Source organism: Sciurus carolinensis, chromosome 8, assembly GCF_902686445.1.
Source record: "Sciurus carolinensis chromosome 8, mSciCar1.2, whole genome shotgun sequence".
Taxonomy (NCBI): Eukaryota; Metazoa; Chordata; class Mammalia; order Rodentia; family Sciuridae; genus Sciurus; species Sciurus carolinensis.
In genome coordinates, this window is record NC_062220.1 from 79,267,710 (window position 1) to 79,280,940 (window position 13,231).

Sequence of the window (13,231 nt, forward strand, 5' to 3'; positions counted from 1 at the left end):
TTGGTCCTAACGTAGAGGATAGCAATTGCTCCTTAGATATTACACGAGGGCGGCAAAACTAAGTACAAAGCACCGATAGTCCGAAACTTAGAAAACCCGAACAGAGAACACCAGCCTAGCCAATTTCAGCTCTCGCTGAACTCTCCCCGCTGCGTTGTTTGCACCATAGACTTTGCAAATCTCTGAGCACTCTCAGAGGAAAGATTATTAGGAGGGTTAGGACACTAAGACGGGACCTGGAAAAGAGATGTCTTCGATTTTGAGACAGCAACTTTCTCGTTTCAGAAGTGAAAAGACGCAACTCTCGTCCTGATGTTTCCTTGGTCAACTCCGAGGCAACCGACTGTATTGAAATATCCTCAAATCCGGAACAGGGATGGCCCAAGCGGATGTCTGAGGAGATCTGGGGGCAGTGGGGTTGGGGGCCAGAGAGGTCCAGGAAAGGGACCCCATATCTTACATTCCCAGTTGCGAGACTCACTCGCCGCGCATTGATCTCGGGAGGGTCTTTGGGAACTGCGCGGCAGCAAGCAGACTCCAGGGTTGAGATTATTCGACACGTGTCTTTTACTTCTCACAATCCATTTCTTACGGGTGATTTATGAACGAACCTCTTTGATCAGGGACGGTTTTATCTGTCCACTGCTACAGATGACAGATGCGGCTGCTAAAATGCCTCCTCCCTGCTGCCTGAAAGGTTGCTCTCCCCCCTTCCCAATTGCTGTTGCTTTTTCTCTGACGATCTCCACCCCCTACCTCTTCGCTCCCCAGCCCTACCCCCAGCCCCGTTTGCTATCTTCGTTGCAATCCCTCCGGGTGGTTTAAATCAACAAAAAGAGCTTGGCAGGGTCAGTAGGGAGCCTAGGAAGGCAGATTTTAGGCACGCCATCTGCCTGGTGCCACATTTGTTGGGGTCTTAAGAACTCCCCCAGCTCGAGACCAGGAAAGCTCCCCAGGTGTGGGTGCCTGCCTTGGAAAGAGGAAGGCGAGGCACTCTCAACCAAATCCCCGTGGGCCTGGCTTTGCACTGAGAAGGCTGGTGCTGGGGCATGGACTCGAGATGCGGAAAGCAGCCTCAGTTAGCGGTTACGTGCCGGCCGGGGCTCATCAGAACAACCATTTTGGCTTAATTGGGGGATGAAGGCGGCAGGATAGGGGGAGAGGGAGAGGATCACATTACGAACCCTCCCAGTCCCTAATAGGTAAAGGAAAAGCGGAGTCTCTGAAGCGGTTATTAATAGATGTGTGTGTGTGTGTGTGTGTGTGTGTGTTAGTAGTATTTCATTAAAACCATATCCTGGAACAAAGAGTTGTTCTTTCATGTTTCTTAGCGTTGTTATTACTCTGACAGGAGTTCTAAAAACAGGATTTTCCAAATCAAAGGATCCTTGGAGTTGTCTGCCCCCTCCTACCCAACGCCCCCCCCCCCCCCTTCCTTCCACCAAACTGCTCTCGGTATCATTATCCTGGTACGAATTCTTTCTTATATTCTTGATTTAACCGGAGGACATTTAATAGCTGACTGGATTAAATATTGCAGACTCCAGCCTGGGCTATTTGAAAATCCGGGTCGTGGACTGTACCTAACATCAGAGGAGGAAAACTGATCTATGAGACGTGTTTTAAGTTTCACTCAGTCCGGCTGGGAGAGATGGAAGAGGAAGAAGGATTCTTCATTCCAGGTCTCTTTTATATGTTACAAAGTTAGGTTTTAAAAGGTGTGTGTTGATGTGGGTAGCAAAAGTCAGGGGTGGAGTGAGTCCAGAGGCAACCGTTGCCACAGGCTAACAGAAATTTCCTTCTGTCATAATGTGAAAAAGGGATTTATAAGAACATTTTAAAGAATACGGTTCTGGAAGGTAGGAGTCTGCCTCAGGAATGGAGCACTGACTTCATTAGGGTGCATCCACATTCCTCTCAGAAGGGTTATAAGTCATTGCTAAATTTGTAGTTGGGAGATGATCTCTGCTTCAAGTTCTCTTTCAACAACAGTCACAATCCTTGATTGGTGTTATGTGGTGGGGCGAGGAAGAAAGAAAAGAAGGGAAAAAAAAAACAAAGAAAGGAAGAAAGTAAAGACTAGTTGTATGTTTAAAAAATGGAGGCCTGAAAGTCACCAAAGAAAGCTTTACACTGGGGTATTGGGGTTCAATCCAATGATACCTTCAATGTCAGGCAAACCCAGAGGAGGAGCAGGATCTGACCACTAGGTCTGGGTCCAGGATGCTTTGGAGGCTATAAACAGATAATATGATATGCACCCAACGGTAATAAATCAAGGTTAGTATGAGTGGATGAATATTGAGATTAAATGCTATATTGATAAGGACCTGTCTGCTTATCTGGTCCTGGACTTTTAAAAAATTGTCAACCCTTAATCTGAGGTGATCACTCTGAATGTATTCCAATTTCTGACCACACCTGTAGGAAACCCTATGAAGAATGGCATAAACTTGGACAATAAAATTGGATTTAATACTGTAGAAGAAAATACCCTGACTTTTAAATTTTGTCTAGAGAGTTATATGTACCACCATATGACAAGCCAGATGCAATGTCAATTTAATAGAGATGTACGAATAATGTTGCATTTAAAAGAAAAGCCACAGCACAGTTTATTTAATATACAGTCTTAATCCATCCTTAACAAATTAAAAAAAAATCTTATTGAGTGTAGAGACCCAGGCCTGTGCCCCATTCACAATAACCTTTATGAACCGTCTCTTTTAAATACAGGAGAAGGAATTGAACTCTTTTTCAAATTGGGCAACTGCTAATTCATTTTAATTTTGTTTACAAGCTGAACTTCCTTCACGCATGGAGGGGGAAAAAGTGTCTTGTGTGTACAAGTCATTTTAAAAAATCCTTTTCAATCAAACCGACCACTTATCTTGGTTAAAGCCCTTCCCGTGGGCTCAGGGATACCCAGAGCGCTGGTTCTGGGCCCCAGGAGGGAGATCACCCGCTCATCTTTCAGCCCATCTAAGTATCTTGGAGGTTTGGGGTCTGTCAGGCCTGGCATTCCTTCGCTCTTCTTATCACTCTCTACCCCTTCAAAAAGGCAATTGATTAGTTTCAGCTTTTCCAAACCGAGATCCGATACGTTTCTCAGGATCAAAAGTCTTCAAGGAGCCCAGAAAGAAACGTGGGGGATGGGGAAGTGAAGAAGGAAAACAGGGGGGCAGGGGCAGAGCATGCTCCACGCCCCAAACCTGCGCACCCAAAGAACCTAGTGGATACTTGTATTGACTAAGCAGGAGTGGAATGGTGATTTCTCCTGGAAGACCACTTAGCTTAATATGTTCCCTCACTTTCCGGAAGCAAATATTTAAAGGAGAAAATGGATATCTAGAAAAGCAAGGTTGATGATTTATGCCTGGATTTCCCTCCAAGCATTTGCCTTCCTTCTATTTACAGGCGTGGCCCCATTTGCAAGTTGTACATCTGTTCTCTTCACGTGACATTTCATAAAAGCCCTAACATCTGGGCAAGATAAACTTCAGGTACCTGCTTAACTTTTCACTTGTCACACTCGCGTCCCTGGCGCGTCCCTTTCCCCCTCCTGCCTGCCTCAGTGGTTGCGTCTGTGGCGCTCTTTGTCCCAGTGCCCCTCGCTCTGGCCCCCAGTCCAAACTCCCAACCTCACCCCCTCGCAGTGCCAACCTTTAGTTAGGGCCAGTTTCTTTACCGCCTTTTGCTCGACTGGGCACGTAAATGAGGGCACATCTTGAACCCAAGGAAAACATTCACATTTCTCTACTCTCTCCAGACCGAAAACCAAACCAAAACAAAAACCGCCTCATAAACAATATTCAAACTCACACTCGGGTTCCGCAGTCTCTTACAAGTCATACATTCCTCAAAGAAAGTAAGGCGAGCTGCTGACTTTGATGGTTGTCTTTTCACAGAGCTTTCCCTCTATTTGGGAGATGTTTAAACTGCATGTTTTACAGAAATTTAATTTCACTCGCGCGCAATCTCCCCTCCCCCAAGAAGACTGCCTCTGGAATGAATGCTCTCAGAATTGTTTTTTCTTTTCCTAATCTGGAGTTTTGTTCCTCTGGCTTCAGCCTAAATCTCACGTAGAAATCCGAGGACACATCCAGAAATTTGGGTTGCGGGGGGGCGAATAGAAGGAAAAGAAAATAGTCCACGTAAACAAGAAAAAATCCCGTCGAAGGCCCTCACTGCAACAAACCCCAAACGATCTCATTGCAGGGCGCCCACGAAATCCCGGCTATAATTGAGTGTTTTCTTTGAGGTTTTTTGACCATGTGCTTTTTACCATGGTTATTATGACTGATACAAGAAAATGAATATTTATTATGATCCCATCCCAAACTTTCCCCAACGCTTATCTCCGCCTTTATAAAGGAGGAGAATATAAAATGGAAACGTTCGTGCCAGTGATTTTAACCTGCCCCACCTTCCAGTGACCTGCCCACATGCTCCTTCTTACTTTATAGACATCTGGGAATTCCATACATGCCTTAAACTCCAATTACACACCTTCTTCAAAAGGACACGTGCTTTGATTTGCTGAGAACATTAAGTGGGCTCCGTCCTGGGGCCTTGAAACAAAAGCGAATAGAAAATGTAGCCCATTCCCTGATTACTAAGTGTACCTTTTGCTGTTCAGTAAATAAAGTTAATAATGCTTCTGCTTACATTTTCCGGTGTTCAATTTGCAAAGCGCAGTTGGGAGGTGTCTGAGAAACAGTAGGGTGGCCGGCTTTGAGAAATCACGTAGAAGCCGATTTCTCTTTCCATTTTGCCAGTGCACTTCCTTTCCACTTTCGCTGGTGCTGGGGGGTGGGGCACTCTTTATGACACACAGGCAGAAAATTCTGGAAAAGTGGCCCCTGGGGATCCCCTTTTCGACCCCTGTTTGTCGCTAATGCGGGCCTGTCTCTGGAAATTTGAGGTTGGGCCTTTGCCTGAATCCATTGCTGCTGCTCCCTCTGCTACCGCTGACACTTGGCGCCACCGCCTTTAAGCAGTGGCCAGAGGCCCGTCCGGGCCCGTCCACAACATCCAAGGAGGATACCGACATTGTCACTCTCTCCACTGTGCGGGCCGGGCCGCCACCCACGCAGGGGAGCCTGAGCCGGTGCCCCTCTTCCGCGCCCGCCGCAGGTGAGACCCTCGCTCCCCACGGAGTTCTGTTTGGGTTTCCGTGGCGTTTGTTCCCCGCAGGTTTGTTTGTTTTTCTTCAAATTACAGATGCAGGGAAAACCGCCTGACATCATGAGAGCGGGACAAACGCTCACTTTGAAGGATTCCTGGGCAGAACTTCAAGTGAAATCATATGCCTGAGAAGAACTTGATACCGGTCTAGAGAAAATAACTAGTTCTGACTTTGCCAAACCGTGGAATGTGCAAAATGCTTTACTTTTTTGCAAGAGGCCAAGAGTCCCTTAAAAAGCTCCATTATGAATATAAGCCTGAAGACAGAAGGGGCAAGAAACTTGTGTCCCTGTCCAACGTGGGGAAAAAAGTACTTATGTAATTTCTGCTATTTAATGGTATTTTATAGGTTGCACTTTGGGGAGGGTATCAGCAACTGTGCATGAATTATTATCTGTGCATATGCTTAGCGTGTATTTGCACAAAAAGAAATATGTGTATATGGGAACAAAAATTTACAAGTATCTTATGACTGAAGGGTATCAATCACATGAAATATGAAACAAGATAAAAATAATTATCTTCACAATGAGGGAAGCAATCTTAATTCAATTGTTAAAGAAGCCACCCAGGACCTTTTTATACAATACTTTCCCCTAGTGAATGCATTCTGATTGAAGGGCAAAGACCTTGAATCTAGCCACATTAAAGAGTTAGTTTCTTAAGTGATGAAAAAGAGGCGATTCACTTGATGTGTTCTTTCAATAAATGTAAGTAACAAATAAAATGGAATGAAACCAAATGAAAAGAAATAATGGTGAAAGGGAAGAAACACAGGTGGCTTATTACAACTCTTTAAAAATGAGCATTTATATAATGTGTACAAGGGGTAGAAATGCAGAAATAGTTTACAAGCTGAAAATTATATTTGAGAAGTTAATGTTTTCCACTATGAGGTCTCCTCAAAGTGAAACTGTTCACCACCTTTCTTTCCTTCATTTATTTATTGCTTTGATAATCTGGAGGAAAATACTGTCTTCGATTTTGTGGCATTTGCTTTCCTCCTGATTCCTCTTTTGGAAAAAAAAAGGAAAAAGAAAAGCACTATTTAAAAAGGCAGATAGAAGGCTCTCTTTCTTTCAAACATCTAGTATTTACATCGAGAGGTAAGGTAGAGTTTACCTTGTCAGCAACGATGGTCAGCTCCATTCTGGTATACATCAAGAAATCTGAAATATCAAATAGTCAGACCAAACTAGTGAACAAGAAGGTTCCCCCATGAACATTTTAGAAAATGGAGGTAGCTGGATGATATGCACAAAAGAAAGAATTGCCATCTTGATGTTCTCCCTAATCATTATAGGGTATTCTTTACATTTCTGTCCTACACACACACACACACATACACACACACCACAAAAATACCCACACACCCTATGGATATACTACACATAATCACATTCCCTTTTCATTATTTGATAAAGGACTATTGAAATCCTAATAATCATAAAATAATAATAATTCCCAGCCTTCACTAATCCTTTAATACAAGTAAATGCTACAAACTTATTATAAAATATAGTCTAAAATATTCACAATAATAAATTCATAGTGGTGTCATGTCAGCATTCTGTGGTGCTGTGTGAAGAAGGAAATAAAAATATTCAGGCAATAAAATAACCTCAACCTGAGTTAAGCAAACACGATCTGTTCAGGTATACATACTTATCTGAAATACTCATTTGAATTAGGCACCCAAATAATTTTCCAGTTTGATAGCTTCCCTAACTACACTTGAACATAGTAAACTGGATATAAAAAGGTAAGAACTAAGTAGATAAGAATCACCACTTTTAATGATATTAATTATAAAAGTCAATATGTTCCTGATCCAGAAATAATTAAAATGACAGGAAAGCACCATTTGTCCTTGTTATTGTTTTTAATTACTTCATCAGATTATATGTGTGTGTATATATGTGTGTGTTGCCATGGGAAAATTCTATGTAATTTTGAGTAGAAGATATTTGTTAAAGAACTAGAAACTGAAAGGTTATGTATTTACAATACAATGTAATACTATGTAATTACAATAGTAATTGTTCCAACAATTACCAAGGATACCGAAAATTCAGGTTATTTATTCATTATACTCAGATGTATATTCTTTATTGTAAATTAGGAGCATACTTCTCAAATAGAAAACAAAAACATAGTGAAATATTTTCTTTTTAGCAAACATGACACTGAATGTCATTTATGAAAGAAAAATTAAATTATAAATGAAATTGTCTCCTGTAAATTTTATTATTCTCTAAGCATTTGTATTAATTTGTGTATGTAATTTGCATAACACATTATTCTTCAACTGAAATTAACCTTTAAGAATCCTCACCTTTAAGAGTGGAGGCCATGACAAAAATATACAGAAACAAGAGAAAATAGTGCTAATTTCATACTGCTTATCTGAATGTTTTAGAACTGCTACTTCAAATTGAAAGAAAGAGAAGCAAAGGGCAAATTTGTTAATTTGTTGCTGCTGGAGGATTGATAAGAAATGGAGAGATACTATTAAGCTCCACTGAAAACCAAACTGGAATAATAATAAAGCTGTCTTTTTAAATAACATGCCTGTGCCTGTCAGTAGCTGGTTTATTTGAGTTTTTCATTGCTTTGTTTATATTAGTGCCCCCTCCCTCCTGGGTGCCTCTGGAGTTAAACAAGCAGGTATTTACCACCAACATAATCCTGAGCTTTAAAAATATAGACCAAACTCTAAGATTCTTAAAATTTTCAAACATATTTATTTATTGCAGAAAAATAATATACAAAGATATTTACAAAACAATCATAAAAATATGAATGCATTTAGACACCGGATCTATTTGCATTTTACCATGGGTCATCAATAAATAAATAGAATGTTGTTTTTTGTATTTTAAGTATTTTTTCCCTCAGAGGAATGAAAAACAGGAACTAACTGACTATGATTTTGCTGGACAGTTTGATCCTAGTACTTTTATTTCTAAAGGTATTCTTTAAAATTCCTCTGATTGTTACCATTTTAAAATGGAGAAAGTCCATAATGATGCCTTTCCTTTCAGTGGCTGATTGGCACGACCTCTTGAGAATGCATGCATGAAAAAATAAAAATAAAAACATTCTTCGTCAAAAAAAAAAAAAAAAAAAGAAAGAAAGAAAGAAACACAAACAACTGTTCAGACTTCTATCAGAATGTAGAGGTGTGAGGATGGTGCCGCTGCCCGTCTGGGATCACTGTCCACGGGCCTGTCTCGCTTTCTCTTTTAAAAGTGCGCCCCACGCCCTGTTTCTTTGAATTTGGGTTCTGCTCTTCTAATTTCCAAGAAAATCTTTGGCATATATATATTTATTTTTAGTTATCCAGCTCCAGAGTCTCTAGACTGTCCATTTTCTCCTTCTCTGGAAACAATGACATCTGCAAAAACCCAGAGAGGGGGGAAAGTTGGTTATTGTTTAGTTCTCTGTGGCTGTTTTCTAAGACTAGTGAGCTCTGTTATCACTACCACCGAGAAATTACGCTGAACAACCTGGAAGGATTTCAGCTGGAGGGCAAGAGGAAGTGGGTGGGCGGAAAGGAGGAGGTGGAATTTGGAAGCATTTGTTTTAAGAAGAACAAATTTAAAGCCAAAAGAAAGGGAGGCCTTGGCAAAACTGTCCTTACCCTTACCCTTGACCCTTGAGTCTTTCTCAGTCTCCCCTCCTGTCTGTCACGCACACTCACGCACACACACACACCTCTCACAAGAGCGCATCCCCCTGGGGACTCTCTTGCTACCCGGGGTTGGATTGCCTGCCGGGACACTGGTGGGATGAGATAGCGGTGTCTAGTTAGGTGGGAAGGCTGAGAAGAGAGTGCGAGAAAGGGAAGGCGGCGAGGTGGGCATGGAGCCGCGGCCTGGCGGTTCGACTGTCCGTCACCTGAGCGACAAAGAGTCGCATAGGCGCTGGTCCTTACCTAGGTCTCCGGCCCTGCCGAGGGGGTGGGGGGCTCCGCCTGCTAGTGGGACGCGGACATGGACCAGGCCCCCTCCATCCTCCAGACCGAGAAGGCGTAGCTGAGCCGCTCGTGGGCCACATAGCTGCAGCTTGCCATCTTGGAGTCCAGCTCGTCGCTCTGGAGGACCTGGTAGAGGAAGTCGATGTACCTGGCCGCCAGCTTGAGGGTCTGAATCTTGCTCAGCTTGTCCGAGGGCAGCGTGGGGATGATCTTGCGCAGCGCTGCGAACGCCTCGTTCAGCGATTGCGTGCGCTGGCGCTCCCGCACGTTGGCCATGACCCGCTGTGTCTGCAGCTCCTCGTAGGACTGCGGGCTCCCCCCGCCGCTGCTGCTGCCGCCGCCACCTCCCGCGCCGCCGCCACAGCCCGCAGACTTTTTGCCGCGCTTGCCCTGGGCCGGGCTGCCCGGCTCGTCGCCGCCTCCGACGCCCCCGCCCGCGGCCCCGCCGGGCCCCGCGCCGCCGCCCGCGCTGCGCCGGCTGCTGCGCCGCTTGCGCGCCCCGCGCTTGCCGCTCGGAGGCTGCTGACGGTCCGGCTCCTCCTCGCTGTTGCTTAGGCTGTCGTCGGCCGGCGAGACTGGCGAACTGGACACGTCCTGCATCATCTCTTGGGCTGCGACGTGCGGCCTCGCGGGCCCGGGGCAGAAGGGCAGCCCGGGAAAGAGGAGGGGAGCGGGGCGCCTCAGCCCGCCAGCTTCCCCAGCGCGCGGCGCCGGCCCGGGCGGTGCGGCCCGCCGAGGTGGGAGCGGGAGGAGGGACAGTGAGGACCTCCGCGGGGAGGGCGCGCGGGGGAGGCGGGGAGGGAGGCGGGAGGGGGAGGGGACGGTGTGGATGGCCCCGAGGTCCAAAAAGAAGGCGCCCAACGGCCGCACGCACAGCCGGCTCGGCCTCCGGGAAACGGTGCCGGTGCTGGCGAGCCCGCGAGGTGTCTGGGAGTTGGGCGAAAACTGCAGACTTGGAGACTCTTATACCTCTGTGCAGGCGGAAAGTTTGGGGGCAGCAGTGTCATTGGTCTGACGTGGGGAGGAGGGACTTTTCGAAGTTTTATAGGAAAGTTTCCGCTTTCCAGCCCCCCTCCCCCGTTCCTACCTCCCTTCTTCGGGGTCTAACAATTCGTCCTCCCAAACCATTCAAAAACGACCTGGCCCGGGCGGCCAGCCCCTCCGCCCGCCTCCTTGCTGCCCTCCCCCTTCCCTCTCCGCCAGGAGCGGGGCGATTTCCTTCCGTGCCGTAGAGCTGGGGCAGCGCCCCCGCACCCTAGCGCAGCACCGGGAAACAACCAGAGGGAACTGTCCCGGCCACTGTAGCAGCCCCACACGAAGTGGCTGTGACAGCAACGGTGGCAACAGCTTCTACGCAGTGGGCGAAGTCTCATCCCGCCTTGGATCCCTCTAGGTCCTTGGGGCCGGTTTGGGACTTCTGGGAGCGGGAGAGAGGGGGTGGAGTGGCAAGAAAGTGCCAACCGCGGAGTCCACCCAGTGGTCAGGTAGACAAACTCCTGGGGTCCCCAGAGCTTAACAGTGGCGTCCGGGGCTTATGGTCGTGGGCGTTTCTGAAGACGTGGCTGCGCGGCAGGGGCTGTGGATCTGTGCCCCGGCCTGCTTTCTTACCCCTCCCGGAGAAGCATCTGGGCCCTCCTTTTCCCGCTACAGTGACACAATGTACAGCTTCTCTGCACCCAAAGGACTGCGCCTCTGAAGGTGTTAGAGGCAGAAGTTCATTTTCACCCCCACCCCCCACCCCCAATCCTGACGAAGGAAGCCTTGTCTTTGGGGAAGCAAGCAAAGCTGGAGGAGGGCAGCACACGCCTTCGCCGCGGCCCGGTTACCCAGCGCAGCAGCCCAAGGTGGAGAACCCTTTGGCCATTTCATCCCAACACCACCGCCAAATCAGGTCCGCTTGTGACCTTGGAAGGTCAGTTCATCAGATAGTGAGGCTGGGATTCGACAGTGCCTGGATTTTCGGGGCTGTCCACTCTTGAGCATGCCCACCTCCCAGCTCCCTTTCCAAGGAGGTCCGGTGGGCAGTTATGCTCCCAACGCCCCAAGCACATTCCAATTACTTGAGCACGTTTGTACTTTAAGCATTTCTATCTAGTAAGTTAAATCGATCATCCCCAAAGGAGGTGTTCATGCAGATTCTGGTAAACTGGAAGTAACAAAGTTGAAGAGCGGGAAGAGAAGCAGCTGTGGAAGAAAAGCCCATCTTTGCAAAGCTATACTTCCTCTTTTTTGGAAAGAGTTGGGGTAAAATAACCGTTTCATGTTCATCTTTTACATTATAAAACAAACTAAAGACCGAAGGCAGTAGTTCAGGGGCAGATTTGGGGGGCGCCAAGTTTTGTGCTTCGCCCTGCACAGGCGGAGATCCGCCCACTGGCTTCCTGGTCCGAATTCGCTGGTGGGAAATGCTAACTCAGCAAGCGCCCCTTTCTGGGTTGGACCGAGGGTCTTGGCCGCGGATGTTCCGAGAAGGAGGCGGGAGCCCAGGCGACGGGCGGACAGGCCACGTGGCTGTGCCCCGCTGAGGCTCGCAGCTTCGGTCCCGGAAACCCTCGGGTATGGAGCTCCTTGGGCCGGCTGAAGGGCTCAGCCTTTGTTGGGAAGTGAGGGCAAGAGTTATCTCTCCCGCGAGGGGTAAACAGGACTGTGTTTCCAAGGGATGGGAACCCTGCTGGAGTTGTCCATCATTTTTACAGAAATATTCAGAAACAATGACCACAGCGTGCCAATTGGCCTGCTTCTCGAGTCGCTGCCATATTTTAAAATGACAGCCTGTCAGAAAATCAGATTCTACTTGACCTCCATTTGATTTCAATAGCACGAAGGCGTTTCTTGTTAAGCAAAGTCATCCCGTGTACCCTTGTATTTGCATCTTCTGCCTACGGCATTTTATCTCTTGGAAACAGACAAGGCAGAAATTCTCCATTCTACCAAGTGTCCTCTTTTAAAAGTCTGAATTGCGGAGTATTCAGAAGTTCTCATTTTGAACTAAAGATTTCCACTTTACCTTTTTTTTCATTTTAATATCAAATTCAAATCTTTTTTTTTTCCTATGAATCTCATAAATAAAGAGATGGAATGAGTGTACTCTTTCCTTTGTGACCAGGGGTAAGCAGAACAGGAAAGTGTGGGCAAAGTGTAAAGGAAACCTTACCTGACCAAAGGGACTTAGGGAGGAGAAAGGGTCGGACAAGGTGGAGGAGAAGCTGAGCCCATGATGGCGCAGCAGCCAGGGGTCACTAGCCAGTGTGACTTGCAAAGTCATCAATCTCCAAGACTAGTTCTGAAACAAGGGAGCCCAGTACCTCTCTGGCACTAAACTTCCAGGGGGTGAATGGCTCCTGGCCTTCTGTACATGGACCTCAGAACTGAGGCCAAGCTCCGGATGCCAGAATGTTCTGAGTTTAAAATGAATGACCTAACCAGAAGTATCCTGGCCATGGAGGCTTTCCAAAGGGTCACAATTGATGTCTTCAGTTCTGAGGTGAAATTTCTCTTGAACTCTAGCGAGGAGGGGAGGATGAGACCAATTTTTGAGTTACTAAGTGAGGTTGGAAAATTACTTTTTGAGCAAAAGTAGTGGCTTGCCAGGTGAATTACCTCTCAAAAACCCCAGGGTTTGATAATCTTTGGTTTTGCAAACTGCAATATGCCAGCGGCAGGCGGTCCACTCTGTTAATGTAGTGGGCTCTAACATTTTATCTCATTTTCTTTTCCACACTTGCTAGGCAAGGATGGCCTTTTTTTTTTTTTTTTTTTTTTTTTTTTAAATGTGCTGACAAGCCAGATATAATTCTGGATATCTCATGTATGCAAAAATAATTGTAATTTACACAATATTTGGTTTAAGATATGAAAGCTTACTTTATTCTAAAATCCAAATTTCAGGCTTTTAAAAACAGTCTTAGAAGTTTTTCTTAGAGGACTGAACTTAGTCTGTCAGGAAGGATGTCAGTGGAGGACTACCTTCTTTGGCAATGCTAGATTAATTGGGACTCAATCATTTTGTCTACTTCTAAAATAGGTCCCTGAAGAAAATTTTTAACTGAAAGCAAAAAAGTTTTC

General features: G+C 46.1%; 1 protein-coding gene across 1 annotated transcript; it reads right to left on the minus strand.

The window, feature by feature from the left end:
- Positions 1 to 7,917: 7,917 nt before the first annotated feature.
- Twist1 (twist family bHLH transcription factor 1) lies at positions 7,918 to 9,915 on the minus strand. The gene is made up of 2 exons (XM_047561774.1): positions 9,125 to 9,915; positions 7,918 to 8,584 (listed from the first exon to the last, which is right to left on the minus strand). Exon 1 carries the CDS (start codon positions 9,767 to 9,769, stop codon positions 9,167 to 9,169), a length of 603 nt encoding a protein of 200 aa, XP_047417730.1. The 5' UTR covers positions 9,770 to 9,915; the 3' UTR covers positions 7,918 to 8,584; positions 9,125 to 9,166.
- Positions 9,916 to 13,231: the final 3,316 nt, after the last annotated feature.